At 40.8% G+C, this 22,384-nt stretch overlaps 1 protein-coding gene across 3 annotated transcripts in view; it reads left to right on the top strand.

Annotated features, from left to right (window-relative positions):
- The window catches only part of csgalnact1a (chondroitin sulfate N-acetylgalactosaminyltransferase 1a), a 451,987-nt gene that overhangs the window by 309,639 nt on the left and 119,964 nt on the right, over positions 1 to 22,384 (top strand). For all 3 annotated transcript variants that reach the window (XM_039750360.1, XM_039750359.1, XM_039750361.1), the window contains one exon: positions 6,370 to 6,586. In XM_039750360.1, the coding sequence (XP_039606294.1) occupies positions 6,370 to 6,586 (217 nt within the window). The remainder of the gene's footprint in view (positions 1 to 6,369; positions 6,587 to 22,384) is intronic.

The raw sequence follows: 22,384 nt of genomic DNA, 5'->3' as shown, positions 1-22,384 counted from the left end.
ATTTGTAATAAATTTGTAAACCTTTTTGTAAACAAGTTTTCACTTTGTTATTGTGGGGTATTGAGTGTAGAATGACAGGCAAAAATAGAAAATCTATGTATTTAATGTGTAATCTACAACACAGTAAATTGTGTAGAATGTGAAGGGGTCTGAATCCTCTGTAATATGGATTTAGGTGGGCTGATCTTATATAATACACTACAGTGGCTGTTCGTTTGTCTGTCCAGGATTTTAAATCACCTGTAGCTCGCAAACCGTTTCACCTATTGACCTGAAATTTGGTACACATATACTACGTGACCTCTGCTATCCGCTTTCTGGGGGATGATTGACCTCCAAGGTTATTCCTCTTTTTATTTTTATTTTATTTTAGTGTAGAATCAACTCTCGGCAGAGGCCAGCATGGAGGCTGTGTGGAGCATTTGTACAGATGCTTTTATCATCTCCGCCACCTTCACTGTCACTTCCCCTACCTCTTCATATCTTAAATCATTATTGAGGCAGATTGAAAACTGAAGTGCCAGCTTAAGTGAAAAATTAAAGAAAACTTACTAAATAATTGCAACACAATTGACTTCATCAGTTTTAACATGAAAAGATGCTGATGAAAGAAGAGAAGAAGCGGGCCGCTAGGGTGGAGAACAGAAGATCTGCTCAGGAAGCAGCAAGCGCATCAACCTGTGAGCAAACGAATGTTAAATGTACAGAGAAAGAGGATGAAAACTAGGAATGATCAAGTCAAGTGTATTCATTGCACGTTATCCTGCAGTGTGCCGTTACTAGTGCTCAATATTATCCAATGATTTTGTTTTAATAGTGACAGTTTTGTTTGTTGTGTATTGAGGTAATCGGAATTTGAGTTTTATTTTTTTTTAAACAACTAGAGGGAGACCTTCAAAAATGTCAGTAGGCAGATTAGAAAAAAAAAAAGAGATGATTTTAATTTTGCTGGGAAACAATCTGACACACGCACAGGAAAAAAGCAATTCTGTGATGGTGCCAGTACATGCTGTAATGTGCAATCGGAAGAAAGCCATGGAATAAAATAAACGCAGTGGCACCTGCTGAGAATTACTTTGGTTTTAAACCAAATGAGTATGATGACGCTGCTGATCCCATTACAGCCATTTATCAACTGTACAACAAAAGAAATGTTGAGAAAACACAATACATTGACTTTCCACTTCCGAGAACCACACATCCCATGTGGAGGCGAACGTCCTACCTCGGAAGGTCTGGCAGACATGCAGTTACCGCCTGCATAAATACTAACAAAATGGTGTTAGAGGTACAGGAGATACCGCTTTTGCCAGAGAACGCAGAGTTCTACACGTTTAAATGAGCCACAGTTGGCAGTCATTGGCACTCATACAAGTGCTTGTCGGCAGTTCATCTAACCAGGGAAGGACATCGTTTCTACCGACTCTGCCATGGCACTAAGTTCTCTTAGTTCTCGTAATGGACACTTTTCCTGTCATGGAATTTGCTTACACCCACCTGCAGGTTGGAGTTTATGGCTTGGGGCAGTAAGAGGGCATTTTATTTGACAAGGTTAATAAGCACACTTTAACCACAAGGGGACGCTACTGATCCCCAAACCACAGGCACATCAATACCCAACACAATTTCAGGTGCAAATAAATGTTTTTTATTTCAAGAAAAAGGCCTTCCTCATACTATTACCAGCCAAGTAAACTAGTTTCTTCTTCCTCCCCCAAAAGAGTATTGCCCACTACCTTCTGACTCGGACTCCATTTCTTTTAAACTAGAGCCGGGAACTCCTTCCGATCTCCTGTCTGGGTCATCTGGAGCATTTCCGGTTCATGCGGAAAACAGGGAAGTTCTCCCCCGGCACCACCCCTTTGTGGTCTCCAAAGACCCCAACAGGACTGTGTTTCCAGACCTGCGAGTGTCCTGATCGGGTTTAGCCCTGAGGAGGCATGTCACCTGTTGTGTGGAGGAATGAACTGCTCCTGGTGAGCCTGTTTGCTCAGTCCATCCATTATGACCTGCTGGTCAGGCATATGAATCCTTCCCAGGATACCTGTCCTTCCTCTCTGGCATGTACAACATACACTATGAACTGTTTTTTCATTGAACTAAATAAATTTAACATGAACCTGAATTTGAACTCTGAAGTGGTTTTCTTCCATTATCCATCCAGCCATTACTCTCACTGGGCAAACCATTTCAGACCCAAGTACTGCCTGAGTGGACTTGGCATGTGTTCCTTTCGTTTGGCTGTGTGCGTTTTGCTTCCAAATCCCAGAGATGTTTGTACGTTAACTGGTAACTCCAGATTTTCCAATTATTTGCTCCTGTAGATTTGTATGTGGTTGTGCACTCTGACAGACTGCCACCCTTCAATACCTTAAACAGGATTAGTGGGTTAGAAAATGTATGGGTGGTACTTATGTACATCAATTATACTCTAAACCGGGCAGTAAATTGTCTTTTTCTGTGCCAAGGTTAGCAAGCTCATACACCACAAACAGCCATTTTCCCATTTGCCTTTGCATTTCAGAGTTACAAGGACATGGTGTTTATCCTGCCAGAACTAACTGTACATAAGGTGGGAAGCAACCCTGGGTGAAAAGGCAGCCAATTTCAGGGCACATGCCCATGCTCATTTCTTCAATCCGTCTTGTAGCCCACTTGTCCAGTTCAGTGTCCTATCCTGGTTACTTTGGTTTCTGTATGGCCACCAACCCTGTATGAGGTGCCAGTCAGTCCATCACAGGGCACATTCCTTCATGCTGGACCATATTACAGATATGCCCGTCACTGTTGGTGTTTGCTCCTCTGTACCTGTCCTTTTTGAAATCCAGTTGGCCTTCCACTGAACGCTTCAGAAAACAAGAAGACAGATAACAAGGTGCAGGAGTGGGCCATACCTCTGTCTGCTAGGATATCCTGTTGTTTTTTGTTGAGGCACTCTTTTGAAGGAAATGAATCCAGATGGTTCTGTTTCGCATTGATGTGACTTTCATTTCCATGTGATTTGTTTGTCCAGAGCCTTGAGGCTGACGTCTGTTTGTCCTGGACTTGATCCAGAGGTCATTCTCTTCTTTCTTCCTTGCATCTGTCTACAACATCCTGAAATCTCTGAACTGATGTCTCACTGTTTACTCAAAGGCACATTAGGGACTGCAGACCAGTTTATTTGTTTAGTTAATCATTCTGTGTTAGTATTTGTCAAGCACTGATAAGTCCCTTCCTTTTCTACAAGTCAGCCCTCTACTCTTTGGGATGCCAGCTAGCACAGTGAGTTGGAGGTGCTGATGCCATTCATTTCTTACTCTTGACATCACCATTAGATTTAGGTGTTGTATATTAAAAAATTAATTTTGCAAAAGTTAAATGTGGCTGTTGGGCTGCCTCATGTTTAGATATACCACTGGGTTGTGAATGTTCAGGATTTGAGTCAATCAGTATGTTACATGCACAGACATAATTGGGTTAAAGTTAATAATAATAATTCTTTACATTAATATAGCACTTTTCTCACTGCTCAAAGCACTCTACACAGTGAGTGGGGAGCTACTTCATCCACCACTAATGTGCAGCATCTGGATGATTCGAAGGCAGCCATTTTTGTGCCAGTACACTTACCACACATTAGCTGTTAGGTGGTGAAAGGTTGAGAGAGATGATTAGCCAGTTAGAGACCAGGGAGGATTTGGGGGCCAGGATGTTGGGCTACAACCTACTCTTTACAAAGGATGCCCATTAGTGACCACAGAGAGGCAGGACTTCAGTTTTATGTCTTATTCGAAAGACAGCGCCATTTTTACAGCACAGTGTCCCCATCATGGCACTGGGGCATTGGGATCCATGTTCAGACCACAGATTATGCACCCCCTGCAGGGCTCGCCAACACCTCCACCAACAGCAACCCAGACTTTTCCTGCATGGTCTCCCATCCAAGTACTGGCCAGGCCCAAACATGTTTAGCTTCAGATGGATGACCGCTTATCAAGTGCATGTTTTAGGTAAAATGTACTATCAAACTAATATACATTAGGTTTTAACAAAAAGTATTTTCCTCAAATGATGTCAACTGCTTTTAGAATTACTGTGTAAGCTTTTAATTTGCCTTGTTTTATTTCTTTCTTTCTTTTTTGCCATTGGATGCAGCCGAGGAGGCAAATTTCACGTTTTCTTGAAAAAAAAAAACTTGAACCTTTTTTTTTGAACTAGGAGCTCATCTGTCATAAAGAGTAAAAGTAAAGTGAAACCATTCTGGAAACAGGACTGGAAAATGAAATGATAAGTGTGAACAGGCCACAAAAGACGTGTCCTTTGAAATATTACAAAACTGGTGCCACCATTTTAGAGCATAGAGTATTTTTAGAGCATGTTCACCTTTTGTTTTTGCAATGTACATAGAGTACATATCTGCAGTCTCATTTTGGACATATAGTTAGCCATAATAATGGAGAGTGCCTCTATTTTTTTAACTTTTATTTATTCCTTTATTTAACCAGAAGTCCCATTGAGATTAAAATCTCTGTTGCAGGACTGCTGCTTTGAACAGGTTTCTCTTGCAAGCTCTACACATGTTAAAATACAACATATGCAATATAATATACATCCATCCATCCATCCATTATCCAACCCACTATATCCTAACATAGGTTCACGGGGGTCTGCTGGAGCCACTGCCAGCCAACACAGGGCGCACGGTAGGAAACAAACCCCAGGCAGGGCACCAGCCCACCACAGGACACACACACCAAGCACACACTAGGGACAATTTAGGATCGCCAATGCACCTAACCTGCATGTCTTTGGACTGTGGGAGGAAACCCACGCAGACACGGGGAGAACATGCAAACTCCACGCAGGGAGGAAGTGAACACGGGTCTCCAAATTGTGAGGCAGCAGCGCTACCACTGTGCCACCGTGCCGCCCATGTACAATATATATATTCAGTGTAAACTTATATAATGTAACATACAACGTATGCAAAGTAATATACAACATATATTCAATGTAAACACATATAATGTAATATACAACGTATGCAATGTAATATACAACATATATTCAGTGTAGATATATATAATGTAACTTATAGCATATAAAATGTAAAATACAATCTCCACAAATAAATAGCTGCTGTACATAAACACACTGGCCTCTTAAGAAAAACAACTGCATGTCTTCTTCACTACAATCTTTATGAAGCCCTTAGATTCATAAATAGATATAAATGTATCTAATGTTTGATCGTTTCACAAATTATTCCATGTCACTGGTGCATAATAAGATCGGTCAAAACCTGGGGTGCAGTAAAATGTAACCACTTGGAGGAGCGCAACTGACAACTACCAGAACTAAGACAGAGTAGCTGGAAGTTTACCCAGAATCGCTTTATAGATAATAATATACCAATGCTGTTGTCTGCAAGTGGATAATGATGTCCAGCCCACCCAATTATAAGAGTGCAATGATGAGTAAGCAACTTTGCATTTGTAATAAAACACAGAGATATATGGTACACTGAATCAAGGCTCCATAAGATAGAGGAGGATGCATGCATATCCAATATGTCACCGTAATCAATCACAGGCAAAAAAAGTAGCTTTAGCAAAAAGTCAATTGGAAAGTAAAGGAGCTGGTGAAACTGGCAACATGTCTCCCATGGCAACTGTAAATCTTGTTTTTTCTGTTCCTTTTCATGCCAAACTGTAATAAAGAATACAGTACATTTTAGGTGCCGTGTATTTATATACAAGTTAGCAAAATGCTCTGCAATCCTGAGTTTGAACCCCAGTCCAAGTTTTGTGACCGTGTACTGTGCATCTCCCCCTTGTGTCGGTATGAATTTCCCTCCCACATCCCAAACACTTATCTTATATTAGTTATTAGCTGTCAGTGGGCCCAGTTTATGCGAGTGTGTGGGTGTTTGTGTCCATGTGCCTTGTGATGAAGTTGCACTTCTGATTCCCAGATTGCTTGCATTGGTCCTAGGGCAGGTGCCAACACCCCACAACTATGAGCTGGATAAGTGAGCTAGAAACATGTGTAGATGGCATTTATATGAATGTGATGATCAGTTGTGGTCTAGGCTATATGGAAAATAATCTTGTAATAATAATAATAGTAATAATTCTTTCCATTTATATATTGCTTTTCTCACTACTCAAAGCATTTTACATAGTGAGTGGGGAGCCATTTCAGCCACCAGTAATGTGCAGTATGCACCAGACTGATGCAACGGCAGCCATTTTTGTACCAGTACGTGCACCACACATTAGCTATTAGGTGGTGAAATGGTGAGAGAGATAGGGGGTGATTAAAGAAAAAGCTCCATTTTCATCAATGGAAACTCACTGTTTTCTCACCATGCCATCTCCTCTGCAGGCATCTACCGCACCGAAAGGGACAAAGGCACCCACTACGAGCTGACTTTCAAGGGGGACCAGAACCACGAGTTTAAACGTCTGGTGTTTTTCCGCCCATTTGGTCCCATAATGAAGGCGAAGAGTGAAAGAGTGGACACTTCCAACATGCTGATCAACATCATTGTACCCTTGGCGAAGAGGGCAGACAAATTCAAGCAGTTCATGCACAATTTCAGGTAGGCTGCACTTCTCTCTGTTCATTTTTTCTGTTTTTTGAACAGTACTTCAGATTAAGACCTTAAGGCAACAGCTTGCATTTAGATTATTGGGGTATTAAACTTTCAGATTAACATTAATGGATCCAAAATCTGTTTTTTTTTTTAATATATTGGATATATTCAGTATATTCAGTTTTAGCTGTTGTAGCAGTAGGGGGCGCTAGCGCTCCCTTGAACCCTCAGGTACCACGCTAAACACAAGGTAAAAGTGAATAATTATTCTTTTTATTATAAGAATTACGTGCACTAAGCACCCTCCACTCCACACTACTCATAAATAAACCAATAACTACAATAATAAATCACAATCCTCCACTCCCAGACGCATTGCCCTCCTACCACCCAGCTCAACTCGCCGTCTGGGAGCTCCCACAATCCTTTTATAGTTCATGACCCGGAAGTGTTTCTCATCTTTCAGTCCATAATTCCCTATCACTTCCGAGTCAGATAAAAGTCCTTTATAGGGCATAGGGCAAAAAGGAGTCTTTGGTCCTCCCTGCAGCTCCCTCTTGCGGCCCCTGTGGTATCCAGCAAGGCTGAAGATAAAAACTACAAAGTCCATGACTCCTTGCTGGTCTTTGGGGCACCTCCATACTGCAGGGAGGGCTCCATCTGGCAGCTTGGGGGACTTGGCCGGGATAAACTGCCGGGCACAGTCCACACTGTACACTTAGAACTCTAAAACAATTATAATGAGGATTTGATATATATATATATTTATAACTGTATATATATATATATATATATATATATATATACAGTTGTGCTTGTAAGTTTGTGAACCCTTTAGAATTTTCTATATTTCTGCATAAATATGACCTAAAACATCATCAGATTTTCACTCAAGTCCTAAAAGTAGATAAAGAGAAACCAGTTAAACAAATGAGACAAAAATATTATACTTGGTCATTTATTTATTGAGGAAAATGATCGATTATTACATATTTGTGAGTGGCAAAAGTATGTGAAACTTATGGATTACCAGTTACTTTGAAGGTGAATTTCGAGTCAGGTGTTTTCAATCAATGGGATGACAATCAGGTGTGAGTGGGCACCCTGTGTTATTTAAAGAACAGGAGTCTATCAAAGTCTGCTCTTCACAACACGTGTGGAAATGTATCATGGCACGAACAAAGGAGATTACTGAGGACCTCAGAAAAAGAGTTGTTGATGCTCAGCAGGCTGGAAAAGGTTACAAAACCATCTCTAAAGAGTCTGGACTCCACCAATCCACAGTCAGACAGATTGTGCACAAATGGTGGAAATTCATGACCATTGTTACCCTCCACAGGAGTGGTCGACCAACAAAGATTACTCCAACAGCAAGGCGTGTAATAGTCAGCGAGGTCACAAAGGACCCCAGGGTAACTTCTAAGCAACTGAAAGCCTCTCTCACATTGGCTAATGTTAATGTTCCTGAGTCCACCATCAGGAGAACACTGAACAACAACGGTGTGCATGGCAGGGTTGCAAGGAGAAAGCCACTGCTCTCCAAAAAAAAACATTGCTGCTCGTCTGCAGTTTGCTAAAGATCACGTGGACAAACCAGAAGGCTATTGGAATAATGTTTTGTGGATGGATGAGACCAAAATAGAACTTTTTGGTTTAAATGAAAAGTGTTATGTTTGGAGAAAGGAAAACACTGCATTCCAGCATAAGAACCTTATCCCATCTGTGAAACATGGTGTGGTAGTATCATGGTTTGGGCCTGTTTTGCTGCATCTGGGCCAGGACGGCTTGCCTTCATTGATGGAACAATGAATTCTGAATTATATCAGAGAATTCTAAAGGAAAATGTCAGGACATCTGTCCATGAACTGAATCTCAAGAGAAGGTGGGTCATGCAGCAAGACAACAACCCTAAGCACACAAGTCGTTCTACCAAAGAATGGTTAAAGAAGAATAAAGTTAATGTTTTGGAATGACCAAGTCAAAGTCCTAACCTTAATCCAATCGAAATTTTGTGGAAGGACCTGAAGCGAGCAGTTAATGTGAGGAAACCCACCAACATCCCAGAGTTGAAGCTGTTCTGTATGGAGCAATGGGCTAAAATTCCTCCAAGCCAGTGTATGGGAATGATCAAAATTTACCGAAAACGTTTAGTTGCAGTTATTGCTGCAAAGGGGGGTCACACCAGATACTGAAAGCAAAGGTTCACATACTTTTGCCACTCACAAATATGTAATATTCGATCATTTTCCTTAATAAATAAATGACCAAAAATAATATTTTTGTCTCATTTGTTTAACTGGTTTCTCTTTATCTACTTGATAAAGACTTGATAAAGGACTTGAGTGAAAATCTGATGATGTTTTAGGTCATATTTATGCAGAAATATAGAAAATTCTAAAGGGCTCACAAACTTTCAAGCACAACTGTATATAGCGAGGTGCAAATGAGGGACAGGAGAAGCAAAGAATAATTGGGGTGCCATCTGGGCCACCCCACCTACTGCCAGTGTCCAAAACAAAGAGCAAAAATGAGTGTGCAATGGTGAGCTGAAATCAGGCATAATATATGCCCCTTTAACTTCTGCAGCTTCTCAAAATGATCATCTCTCTCTCAAGTGGGTCTGGGTTGGGGAGCTTCGTCATACAGGACTGTGTTCCTCAGACTAAGACGCCATCTTCCAGGAGCACTCAAATTTATATCATCACAACCAGAAGAGGCATGGTTTAGCTGAACAGGAGCAGGGCTGAGATGTCCCAACTGGGCAGCTTCTCATAGCTATGGAGGAGAAAAGAGATGGCATTGTTAGCGCTGGCACCACCACAGGATATTGTCTACCTTTTCTGAGCCTGGAAGGTGATCTTTAGGCAGCCATGCATGACTATATATATATATATATATATATATATATATATATATATTGTTACTCAGTCTTATCTTCTTATATAATACGTACCGTGGCTGTTTGTTTGTCTGTCCAGGATTTTAAATCACCTGTAGCTCACAAACCGTTTGACCTATTGACCTGAAATTTGGTACAAATATACTATGTGACGTCTACTGTCTGTGTTCGGGGTGATGATTGACCTCCAAGTTTATTTCTCTTTTTTATTTTTATTTTATTTTATTGTAGAATCAACTCTCTGTAGCACGGAGCAGGGCAGTAGTGTGGTGCTTGCGTATGGGTGCCGTTCTCATACCTACCATCTTCGCGGTCACTTCCCTTACCTTTTCATATCTTAAATCATTCTTGAGGCAGATTGAAGACTTAAGTGCAACAGAAACGCTGACTCAATCAGTTTTAACGTGAAAAGATGTCGAAGAAAGAAGAGAAGAAGCGGGCCGCTAGGGTGGAGAAAAGAAGAGCTGCTCAGGAAGCAGCAAGCGCATCAACCTCTGAGCAAACAAATGCTAAACGTACAGAGAAAGAGCATGAAAACTAGGAATTCTCAAGTCAAGTGTATTCACTGCACGTTATTGTGCAGTTCACCGTTACTGGTCCTTAATAATTCTCTCCAATAACTTCCGTTAAACTTACTGGCCTGTAGTAACTTGAATCGGCTCGATCACTCTTTTTATACAGTGGGGTAACATTTGCTAGCCTGAGTTCCAAATTCAGACGTTTTTCAAAAATAAGTGGCAAGGATTTATACCTTTTAACATTATACTTTGTAACATTCCAAGGTTATTCCTCAGCAACAATTTGTAAGTAATTTATATCTAAGAAAGGTTAGTTATTGACCATCATGGAAAGATGTTACATCACCCTGATATTTTCAACACTTTAGTGTCTAAATTATAAATAGTGAAAATGCATTTTTGAAAATTTGTATCTTTCTTGTTTCCCCTGTGCCACATTATTATGATTCAGGCACAAAATGCAAAAAAAGACAGCAAGAGTCTTGTAACTCTAACTCAAGAAGGAAGACGAGAACAGCTAAAACCCCATCTTTAATGTACCTGTCCCATTCAAGGCTTTAATCTTTTCCGGTTTCACAATTTACTTGAAAATGGTATTGTTCAATTTCAATTATAATTTAGCTCGATCTTGAAGTAGATTTTGGGTTATCGAAGAAAGTACAGGAAAGTAGATTGAAGTGGTATGGACATGTGATGAGGAGAGACGATGAATATGTGGGCAAAAGAGGGATGGGAATGGAAGTACAGGAGAAGAGAAGGTGAGGGCGGCCAACGTGGAGGTGGATGGATAAAATAAAAGAAGATCTGAAAAAAAAGGGTCTGACTGGCAAGGAGGTGCAGGGCTGAGCTGTTTGGTGAAGGTTGATCAAGCACATCCACTCTGGACAGAAATAAGAAAAACTGAAGAAGAAGCTCCTATTATGCCATGTATCACTGGGTGCGTGTCCAGCATACATTGATATTTTCTGTGTAGTTTGCATCTTTCATTGTATCCTAAAGATGACAATTAAAACGAAGCAGAGAAGATACCTGGAAAAACAACACAAGGCTGCAACTACTTTGGCATCGAACCCACTAATCCTTCTATATAAAAGCGGTCGGGTGTCCTTCCGTCCTGTGAGTGCTACGCAGGCGCGGAGTTTCACACACGTCCCGTCCATTTTGCAATGCACAATGGGATTTGTAGTTTCGTTTTTCTCAGGTAAAAGATGATTTTCTACTCCAGACTGTGCGGTATCTTCTTCTTCTTTCTTACTATATAAAAGCGGTCAGGATTGTCCTTCCGTCCCGTGAGTGGAAAGCGTAGCGGTATTCCGCTTATCACAGACTTACTACTTGGAACTTGCGGTACGAAGCGACATGATGTGAGCAGAGTTCTGGTGCTCCCATCGTTCCCTTGCTTTTGTGCGATGCGCTGGAAAAATAGACAAAATTATGTCTCTGGAAATAATTAATGTTGGTGGAGTACAAATGCCTCACCGCGTAGTAAATATCAGGGGGGTTCAAAAGGGCGACCTCAATATAGAAAAAAGTTTAAATTTCATCACAAAAATAACAGAAACTACGAGTATTAAAGTAATACCGCTCAAATGCAATATAACCAAATTAGTGAGTTTGTATAAAATATCAAATTGATCTACATATTGAATTGCCTTAAGAAGTGGTCAACTTAAAAGGCGGGTCAGCCTAGTTAGTAAATAATGGATGAAGTAACCAGAAAGCCTGGAAAAGAACAATGAAAATCAGGATGAAAATATTGTAAAAAAAAGTAAAAAATTAATTTCCCATATACTGTACCTGTTAGTACATTTTAATAAAAATTGACCAAACTTAGTTTCATCATTTTTACATTGACTCCAAAACACAGAAACTGGGTAATAACAGATCACTTCAATAGGGAAGCAGTCCAATTAAAAACAGACGTTGGTTGGAACAAAAACCTGCAGCCACAGTGGGCCCCCAAGACCGACACGCAGAACCACCGGTCCAGTATGTTTAAAATAAAATACCTGACTAACTTTTTTTTTATCTTAGCCAGAAGCTGTGCAAGTTTGTGTCCTTTCTCCATCATTGCTTGTGTAAAAGCACTTGAGAGAATTGTGTTAATAATGTGGGCACTACAGTTTAATCGGGTGCTGCCATGCAAAGCCAGTGATCGTGTTTGCTCCTCGGGCAGTAATAGTCAATTCTGAAAACTGTTAAGTGTAAATTGTGAATGTTTTTACCCATTTTCACCATACTTCCTTCAAACGGGTTGCAAAAAGCATCCTTGACACTTGATTGGAGCTCTCATTAATACAGTATAATGGATGCTAGCAGATATGAAAGAGGTTTTTACAAAGTTTTCGGTCCAAATATCAGTTGTGACAGTACACATGTCTCTAGCATGTCATGTCCTTTCTCAATTTTTGGCTTTTTGTACCCCGGGCCACGATGCAGTCATCAGATGAGGCAGTAACTGTTTAACCTTAAGACTTTCCAATGGCTGCCGTATCAACCAGGTACTGCGGAAGTTGAATATCAGCCCTCAGCAGACACGGTGTCGTAAAGCCTAATATCCTTCAAAACAAAATCCACACCTTTATCCAGGGCTTCACTTTTAGCATTACAGTAGTTGTCACTTTTGACAGGTTTGACTTTAATGTCAGTTTAGTTTGACCATCACTAATGCGCACACATAGCGCTTTAAACCTGAGGTGCCAGACTTGTGTCCACTGTATGTTGGCACATTTATCACAGCAAGCAAGCGGCAGTTACTTTCCATCGATAACAAGTGAAAATGACTGCCTAATGTCAGACTTCCCTTTACTGAGTTTTGCAGTCTTGTACTCTCCTTTTTTAATATTGTTTCTGCCGCAGTGGATGTAAGGCTGTGCCAGGCAGAGGCGGTTCTAAGAATTTTTGCTGCTCTAGGCGAAGTTGTAAATGGTGCCCCGCCACCCCCTTTGATTTGAGAGGAATCATCACTGCCAGACCCTTACATTGAGCCCGTTAAACAGGACTGGGGACAACAAAGTATTTAGGGCTTCGAATTCACAATTTGAGAATGTTGAGTTATAGCAACGTCTATTTATAAGACTCAAGAAATGCGCTCTTGAGGGGTGCCATTTCAGAAAATAAGTAGGAACCGGGCTGTATTAGTAGGGTTCATTTATTGCTTTTAACATTTCTCTAAAGAAAAGTAAGAGAAAAAAAACATAGTTATTGCTGAAACTACAGTTTCATTTCTAGAGTTGTCTATTTAAACCACCAACTAAGAGTGTGACTTTTGATGATGGTGACATTCCAAATGTAATTTTGATTTTTTGTTTCACATTACCGTAACATTTATATGTTGTTTAAATTACTAAAATAAATTGAAAACTTAGCGTAATGACAACATTCAGTGAAACTGAGAATATAATGATTATCTTTAATTAGGAATCTTTACCCACAATTCCAATTGACAGTATGCTCGTGTATGCAAATAATGCTATCTGCCTTTACCAAAAAAAGGACAACTGCTTAAAGCCTTGTTCACACAGGCGTTAAAATCGAGCGTTTTTTGCGTCAGAAGCGTCCGTGAGCGGATCAAGCGCCGAGTGTTTTCTACACGTAGGAGTCAATGAGAGTGTTCACACGGGCTTTGGTGACGTGCGTTTGTTTAGCAGCGTGTTTATACGCCATCAAAAAAACGTTGCATGCAGCTTTTTCTTGGCGTTCAAGACCCAACGAACGCAAGGAAACCGCTTCTAGTTCGTTTTCTGCGCATTTATTTTACGCTTTGGAGGAGCGGATATATATTTTCATATTGCTTATTTTATTTTATTGTCTCATGTAATTTGTAAACCATGAACCTATTAATTTATGTTCTAATATAATATTTGATAACGATTATGTAGGGGGGGCAATCCATGGCGGGGGGGAGCATTTCAGTGCATAACACCGGTGTAAGCGCACACTCGACTACTGTTTCCTTAACTCAAAGTGACAAGTAGTCTCTCTTCGGGGCTAACACCAAGTCGCATATTGGTTGATCGGCGTGCAATGTGGTATTGCACCAGCTGCAGCAGACAATCAAAAGTGGAAACCGACATCCGACAGTAATTAAAAAACTTGCGCGGAAATTTTCGCATTCCTTCATAAAGCACAAAAAAACTTCCTTTAACCCGACGTTGTGCAGTCAGCGGATGAACCCAGTAGCGGCGGTGATTTTTTTCTCTCCCTACGTCGCAGTATTACGAGTATTTTTAAAACAAGAAGATTAATATCTAACATAGCAAAATGGTCCATATTGAAAGGAGGCACCTCAAATAAAACGACAAGGGCTTTCATATGCAGTTCCCGACACTGCCTCCACAGGTTAACACACAAACTACAATCTGGGCTGCAGGCTGGCGTTAGACAGAGACAAACGAACGCCGGTGTAGAAGTCAATCGATCGGCACCACAAAATGCAACATAAACGTCTAGGACGTTCAGAGCAAGTTCGTTTATCCAAAAACTTAACGCCCGTGTGAACAAGGCCTTTGTGTACACAGAGTGAATCTCACAAAAGGTGGTGAGCAACAGAGGATGATATTTGCTAAGTTTTAACACAAGTCTTAATATATGTCCATATCAGAGACAATCACAGTTTGGGTTAAATCAGCTTTTAGCAATTCACTCAAGAGCTACAGACCTGTTGTCGATTTGATTGTTTTATTTCGCCATGTCTGTCTCTTCTATGCTATAGTTTGAGGATTATTATTATTGGCACCATCATCATCATTGTTGTTGTTTGTGCTATTGTTGAACTACGTAGGTTGTCATACTTTAAGAACAAGTATCGCTAGTATGCAAAAAGAATATAATCAGACATTCGCTTTGAGTCCGAGTGTTCGTAGGTCTGTATTGTTTAAAAAAATGTTGTGTCACCCAAACCATTTCTGGGCAACAGATTGTGCTGTGCATAGTGCAGACAGTGCAGGGCACACAACATTAACATTTTGTTGTGTTCCAGTCCGGGCAAATGTTTCTAAACAAAATAAAGATCTTAATATCTACATGGGGCTGCAGTTATGTGCCCTGACTACTAGAGGGCCTAGACTGCTTATGCCCAGAAATGGCCCTGATCTACAGGCTCTGCAATCTTGAGAAGGCTGTGTGCAAGGCAGTGTATGCATGCATCGTAACTGATATATTGAATGAATGTAGGTTCAGTTTTAAATTTAACTTTCATTTCCCAGGCACTAGCTCCTGACCGCGATACAGAAAGCCAACCCTATGTCGTAAGCAATTGCATTGGGTCTCATGAGTCCTGCGGGAGTGCAGACCACTCCATCAAGGCGCTCATCCTCAGGCTTTATACATTCTTTGAATTTAATCAGGACTCAGCTTAACTTGACTTACCTCCTTCGCTGGCTATTCACTTGGCATACTTTGATCATCTGCTCATGTTGGGTTACCTACGTACCCCAGGGAAGATTAGTGAGTATTTGTTGAATAGTTGCCAGCAGTGATGATCAGCAGCTTCACTGATCTGCCATGAGACAATCTTGTAGTTAAAGGTTTTCAGGAAGTAAATTTCTAACCCAGCAGCATCGAGTTGAGGGCAAGAACCACCCTAGGATGGGACGCCAGTTACCTTAATTTGTGCTGAAGAAACAAGAGAAACCTGAGCTGTCAGTAGCCATAAGATTCAGCGTGATGCCAACGTCCTGAGAGTCATGCTTTTCCAAAGCTGTTCCCCTTTACTTACAACCCTGGATATGAAATCTGCTTACTTTTAAAATGATCCACACAGTAATATGGAAAGAATATTTCCTTTTGGGTTTCATTCATTACAAGCGCACATTTTGTCAGCAATATTTCATATAGTTCAGATAAATTCATTTCATTTTTTTTTTTTTTTACTGAATATCAGTAACAGTCAGGCGAGAAGGCAACAGTGCACGGCATAAATGTAGCATATTACATTTCTTACAACTTTATTATTTTGTTGTATAGCAAGTCATTTCAGTGTGACAGAACTTGGACGACATCATTTCAATGAGATGGAGCTCAGAGGGCTCTTGTTATTTATTCATTTTTTTTTTTAGGTGGGTCACAAGTCTAAGTCTGGCATGGATTGTCGTGTACTGTATGGAGCTGGCATGGTTTTCTGGATCTCCATAATCATCAAAGTGTTTCTGTTGTCTTCATTGGAGCCATTAATGCCTCAGGGCAGATGGGAGTGTTCATAGGTTTGCCATCAGTTGTCCAAGGAGCCCTTCTGATTTTGCTTGACTTCTTCTTTTGGCTGCTCCCATTAGGGGTTGCCATAGCCAATCGTTTTTTTTTTTCCCATATCTTCCTCTCCTCTGCATCTTGCTCTCTTTCAACCACCAAAATTAGTTTTCAATAATGTAGCTTTGTAGACTGATTGGATGATGGTCATACATGAAGCCCTGAAAACAAAGGCCGTGATTCATTATTTTGAAATGCCTGCTTTTGATTGAACAGAAGAAATGCTATTATTTAGTAGTTGTGGACCACCGGGGCTCGTACAGCTGCCCTAACCTGATTCAGGCAGGCAGACACAGGTTCCAGCCCAGCACTCGTGTTTTATTTACAGCTTGCCATTTTCTCTGCTCCCCACAGCACAGGCCTTCCTTCAGTTGTCGATTTCCAGTCTTTAAGCCTCCCACTCCTTTCCTCCCTCACAAGCTTCATCTTTCTTCCTCCCGACTCTGGCTCTTCGAATGGAGTGAGGCGACTCCTTTTATGATGGCTCATTAATCAGACCTCCCAGGTGTGGTGAGACCCCAATGAAGGGCTCTGCAGCTTCCACTGGTGGCCCCCATGGAACCCATCAGGGCTGTGCCAAACTCCAACTTCGGGAATCCATGGTGCCACAACCGCACAGGAGAGCTGCCCTCTAGCGTCCTGAGGAAGGCATTGCCCTGCCAATGCTCTCTCCTTCCGGTCTTTCCATGCAGTTGGCGCCCCAGCCAGGTAATGGCCATGGCTGCCCATCACATACTGTGTTTCAGGATTGGTTTGACGTGATGGAAGGGCTCTGATTTGGCTTTGAGCATTTCTGCATTTAAGTCAAAAGAAAAGATTCCTTTTAAGATAAGCTTCAGATTGTCTCATTGGTGAAACTTTATAAATTAACACATTTAATATTACATTCAAAGGGATATAGAGTGAGAGTGTTCCAACCCCTTCACTTTTTATATTTTGTTATGTTGCAGTCTTGTGCTAAAATCATTTCAATTCGTTTTTTTTCCTCACCCAGCACCACTCAATACCAGGGCTGTGTTAACATATGAGCACAACTGGCACTGGCCAGGCATTTTTTAAATAAATGAATGAATTGATTTTGTTAATACTATATTATATTTTGTTAATATGGTTCTGCTTTGTAAATAAATTTGACTATTTGTTAAACTAAGTAACTGTATATCATTTCTAAAGTATCTGTTCAGATAGCCATCTTTTCTCTTATCCGTCATGGCCTTGGTCCCGACCCCTTACAGATAATCGAGGTTTTACTGTATTTTGAAATAGCAGTAATATTCATTCATCCATCCATCCATCCATTCTCTGTACCCAATTCTGAGTTACAGTTCCTGCTTCATTAAAGTTGATTTTTGTGTGGCTCCGTTCATTAAATGCAGGACCAGTGTGCTCGCTCTAGTTTCCACTGATAAAAAAAATGACAAAATGAAATAAACCCTCGAGCACACAGTAAAACGGAGCAAACGTCAGTCTGATTATCATGAAATTGTGACAACATTTAAATTATGATATGGCCACTTGACAACAGTGCAGAGGAAAATAAAAATAAAATAGATCAAGTTTCAGAAATGCTCATCTCGGGGTCAATTTACAGCCTCCAGTTCGCGTAACACAAGTCTAGGAGGCGTGGAAGCTTGCAGCCAGCGGCGCTCCACTGTTTGCTAACCTTCCCTTGTTTGTATGTGGAAGCCCACATACTTTATAGGAAAAGAGAAAAACAAATAGCTGCAGCCGGCGTTTGTGCAGGGCACCCAGTGGTCAAGGGGGTGCCCACTGACATCTGTTATTACTCAAAAGACAAACTGAACAAATTTAGGAATCCATTGGCCATGTCCAGCCATGTGAAAAAATATTGAAAGAAGCCTGATGAGGCTGTCATCTTGAATGGAGTTGATTTATTTGACTGAGTGAAATGAAGTGCATTGAGAAACACGGCATAATGAGTAAGGCTGGGAAAGGGGAAGAACAAATGTATATGTTCATGGTCGGTTTAACTTCATAACAAGATCCCTTTCATTTTGTATGAAGCATAACTTTATATTTGAAAGTGACATTTCCAGTAGCGGTAAATGAATATTCAGACCAAGGACAGCAAACCACTTTGATTTATGGACAACGTCTCGTCTTTACTGTAACGTTTTAGCCGGCGGGCCTTCAAAGGTAACACTTCAGGGTCATCAGGTGTGGCGTAGTGTGTAATCTGGGCAGCATCTGTGCATATTAAAAACATATAAGTATTTAAACAAGTGAATAACCCCATTATTGTTCACTTTTTCAAATTTGGCCGTGGGAGCTTCACACATGCCTTGGCTTCAGTTTCTTTTTTTTATTCTTAGGACACATAATTTAATTCTGGGTCATAAGGGGACAGTCTTGTTAAAAGATTTAAAATGTAACTGAGGCTTTTGACAGATTATAACCCTTCAAGAGCGAAGTTAGTCTATAACCTGGGTGTAAATATATTGCCAGAATGAGTTGTGTTGGCCATTTATTTTATGGGTAGATCAATTCACAAACCCCTTCAAACTAACAACATGAAGCAGCACCTCACTCAGCTTACTGAGGCATCCATCCAGCCAGCCTGACCTTCACTTTATGAGCTGAGCCTTTTCACTTTAAGCATAAGGAGATTAAGAGGTGACATGATTGAAGGGTTTAAACGTATGCAGGGAATTACTCCAGTGGATCAAGACTGTTATTTTAAAATTAGTTCATCAAACACAGGGACACAGTCAGAAACTTGTTAAGGGGAAATTTCGCACAAACATTAGGAAGTTTTTCATCACACAGAGAACCATAGGCACTTGGAATAAGCTGCCAAGTATGGTGGTAGACAGTAGGAGTCATATTACAACCGGAGGGCCAAACTCACAATGTGGTATACAAAGAGATCCTTAACAAATAATTATTTGTATATTTTCCCTCAGTTTATAAAGGTTTAATTTTCTTCTTAATAAAAATTTTAAGGCAATACTTTGCCGCTGCGAAGCGCGGGTATTTTGCTAGTATATATATATATATATATAAAATCCAGCGTCCGTCTGTCTGTATGCCTGTCCGTTTTTTCACAAAATAACTACTTAACGGATGTAGATCAGGTTTTTTTTCTTTAATTTGCTTTTACATTCCAGTTGATTTTGCGACTTCTGTCATCACACTAATTATCATAGTTTGCTTGCAAGAGCGATTGTATTCACTCTATTCTGAGACAGAGGCTGAGGGCATGGAGGGAGAAGTGTGACGTTAGGAGTAGGGAGCATGTGCGGGGCCCACCTCACTCACGCGCCAGCCTCAGTTCGATTTGGTCTACCGCTTGCCATATTTTGGACCGTACCTTGCCTCCGCTTAGCTAGTGATACCTGTTTGTTTATTGATTTTTTAAAGTTTGTCCTGTTTCACTACTACGCAGGAGGAGCTGCTGGGGATAGCTAATATATATAGATATTGTGGAGGATGGCTGGGAACCTTACCTTGGCATTGAAGGAAGAGGGAGACCGTTTATGTAGGGCTTTATATCCTCCATGCCACTAGATGGCAGAACCCCCGAGATACTGCATTGACATGGATTCCCTCCGGGCACACAGGGAAATTGGAATTTGTTGACTCAGACCTGTTGGGTTCCGTGAGTGCCACCAGGTGGTGCTGCAGGGACGGCTGAGCCCTTGTTAGTCGGGTTTCCACCTCAAACGGAAGCGCTTCCGAACCACAGTTTCAGGACACCGAAAGTGTTTCTGGATGTAACATAAAAGGAGCTGCCTGCTACAACTCCAGGAGCCAGAGTTAGGAGGAGGAGGAGGATGAAGCTTGCTGTGAGGAGAGGAGGAGGTGGAGACATTGAAGAGAGTTACTGAGTGCTTTATTACTGTGTGCTTTGTAGCTGCCATCGGGAGCTGGGAAACGATTCTGGTGAAGAGTTTCCCATGGAGTAAAAATCCTCTCGTTAAGTGCAGCACTTGTGTCTGAGCCTTTGTGTTGCATGTTCAGGAAGCTGATGTGTCCCCTGGTAGCCACCATATACATATGTATAATAGTTACACAAAGTTGTCACTTGGTAGTCTTTTCTTCTTATAATCCTCGGAAGGTATTTCACGATGGCTGTTGACACAGACTCACTCCATTTTCCAGTATAACATCTCTGCATTTCAACAATGTCTTGATGGAACCTCTCCCCATAGTCTCAGGTGAAAACACCAAATGAAAGTGCAGGAAAAGGATTTTTAAAGACGTGTTGCCCCCAAGTGTTAGACAGAAAGAATGAAGATCCTTAACTTGCTCCTCAAAGTTTGCATTCACAAGAAATGTGTAGTATATGCTTTTTTTTCAATAAATGAAGGCTGTGTACTCTTTTACCATTTGCATATCTGATCACTGGTCAAGACAAAGGATGGATCAACCCAGCCTTGCATATTTCTGTAAAAACCATTTAAACAACCACTCTCTCTCTGTCCAGGATAATAAAAATGCATCTTTCTAATCTTCTAAATATAAATTCTATTTTAAAGGAATAATAATAGAGAAAAAACACTTAACGAGAGCAAAAAAAGGTAGCAAATGCTTGATTTTGGGTTGTTGTCATCTCAACTATTGTTAAGAACGAGAAAGACCTGCCTTTTATCAGCTCAAAATATACCTCAGATAACATCCTGAATATGAAAAATATTTATACACAAAAGTATATTTTTTTAAAGAAAATCAAAGAATTTTTTTAACAGTTTTTCTCTGAATTCGATATCTCATGCAAAAGGTTAATAGTAGAGAAGTGGATTCAGCACACGTAAATCAATATTGTTATTAATATAAGTTTAATATTAATATAATATTAATTTAAGTTAATCTATAAGTAAGTTATTTCTAAATACATGTCTGCAGTTTTGAAAATACTTAATTGGCCTTGTCCTTCCTAGCCAAAGGTTTTGAATTCTAAGAAGCGCATTTTTGTATATTTCAGTTGTATAGTTTTGAATATTAAAGAAGTTTTTTGGAATTTTGAAAGCCAGGGCCCCTTTAAGGTCTGATAGCCTGTGGAGTGTGGGGTCTTGCTGCCCAGGATAGGCCTTGTTTGTGGATTTTTTGGAGATCTACACCCTGTTTCTTATAGTAGTGTGCTCGCACCACCTGGAGAATGTGCACACTCCGCACAGGCCTCCCTTAGCACAACATTCAAGTCCAGCCTTGTAGAACTGTGAGGCAGCAGCGTTGGTTCAGTAAGTCATTAGACAAATTTTCTAACAGTTCTCAAACCAGCCAGACTAATAATAGAAGAGGCAGCTATTGTCAATGAATGCCCATGACTGCTTATTCCGTCAGTCAATCAGTGACGTTACATTTTTGTTAGCGTTTGTGCCATGATCAGCACTGCTGTCCCACAGCTTTTGGATTCTGGTTTATTTTCTTGAGTGGGTCTTCTCCCTCAGTCCAAAGAAATGCTTTTAGATTGGTATCCTGTCCAGGGGGTCAGTTCTTATTTTATACCCTTGACTGCTTTGATTCTCTATAATCCTGTAATAATAATAATTAATTAATTACATTTATATGGCAATTTTCTTGCTACTCAAGGTGGTTTACTTAGCAGGGAGCCACTTTAACCACCACCAATTAGTAGCACCCGCCTGGATAATGAGTCAGCAGCCATTCTTGTGCCAGTACACTCACCACACATTAGCTATTAGCTAGCAAATAATAATAATAATAATTCTTTACATTTATGTAGCACCTTTCTCACTTCTCAAAGCGCTCTCCACACAGGGAGGACCCAGGAAGCGAACCCACAATCTCCTTACTGCAAAGCAGCAGCACTACCACTGCACCACCTGCGTGGATAAAGAGAGGGAGAGACAATTAGAGACTGGGGTTGATTAGGGCGGCACAATGACTAGGCCATGGTTATCCCATTAACTATGTCAATGGGATAAACCTGCTCTTTATGAAGGATGCCCAGGGATCTTTAATGGCCACAGTGAGTCAGGACCTCGGTTTTACATCTCATCCAAAGGATGCCACCATATCTAACAGCGCAGCGTCCCTGTCACTGCACTTGAGGCATTGTGGTCCACACACAGAACACAAGGTAAGCACATCCCATAGCTTACCTCACCAGCACCTCTTCCAGCAATAAGCTTTACCTGGATAGTCTCACATCCAGGT

This window comes from Polypterus senegalus, chromosome 4 (assembly GCF_016835505.1).
Source record: "Polypterus senegalus isolate Bchr_013 chromosome 4, ASM1683550v1, whole genome shotgun sequence".
Lineage (NCBI taxonomy): Eukaryota > Metazoa > Chordata > Cladistia > Polypteriformes > Polypteridae > Polypterus > Polypterus senegalus.
The sequence above is the reverse complement of the archived record's forward strand: the minus strand, read 5'-3'. Positions and strand labels throughout refer to the sequence as shown.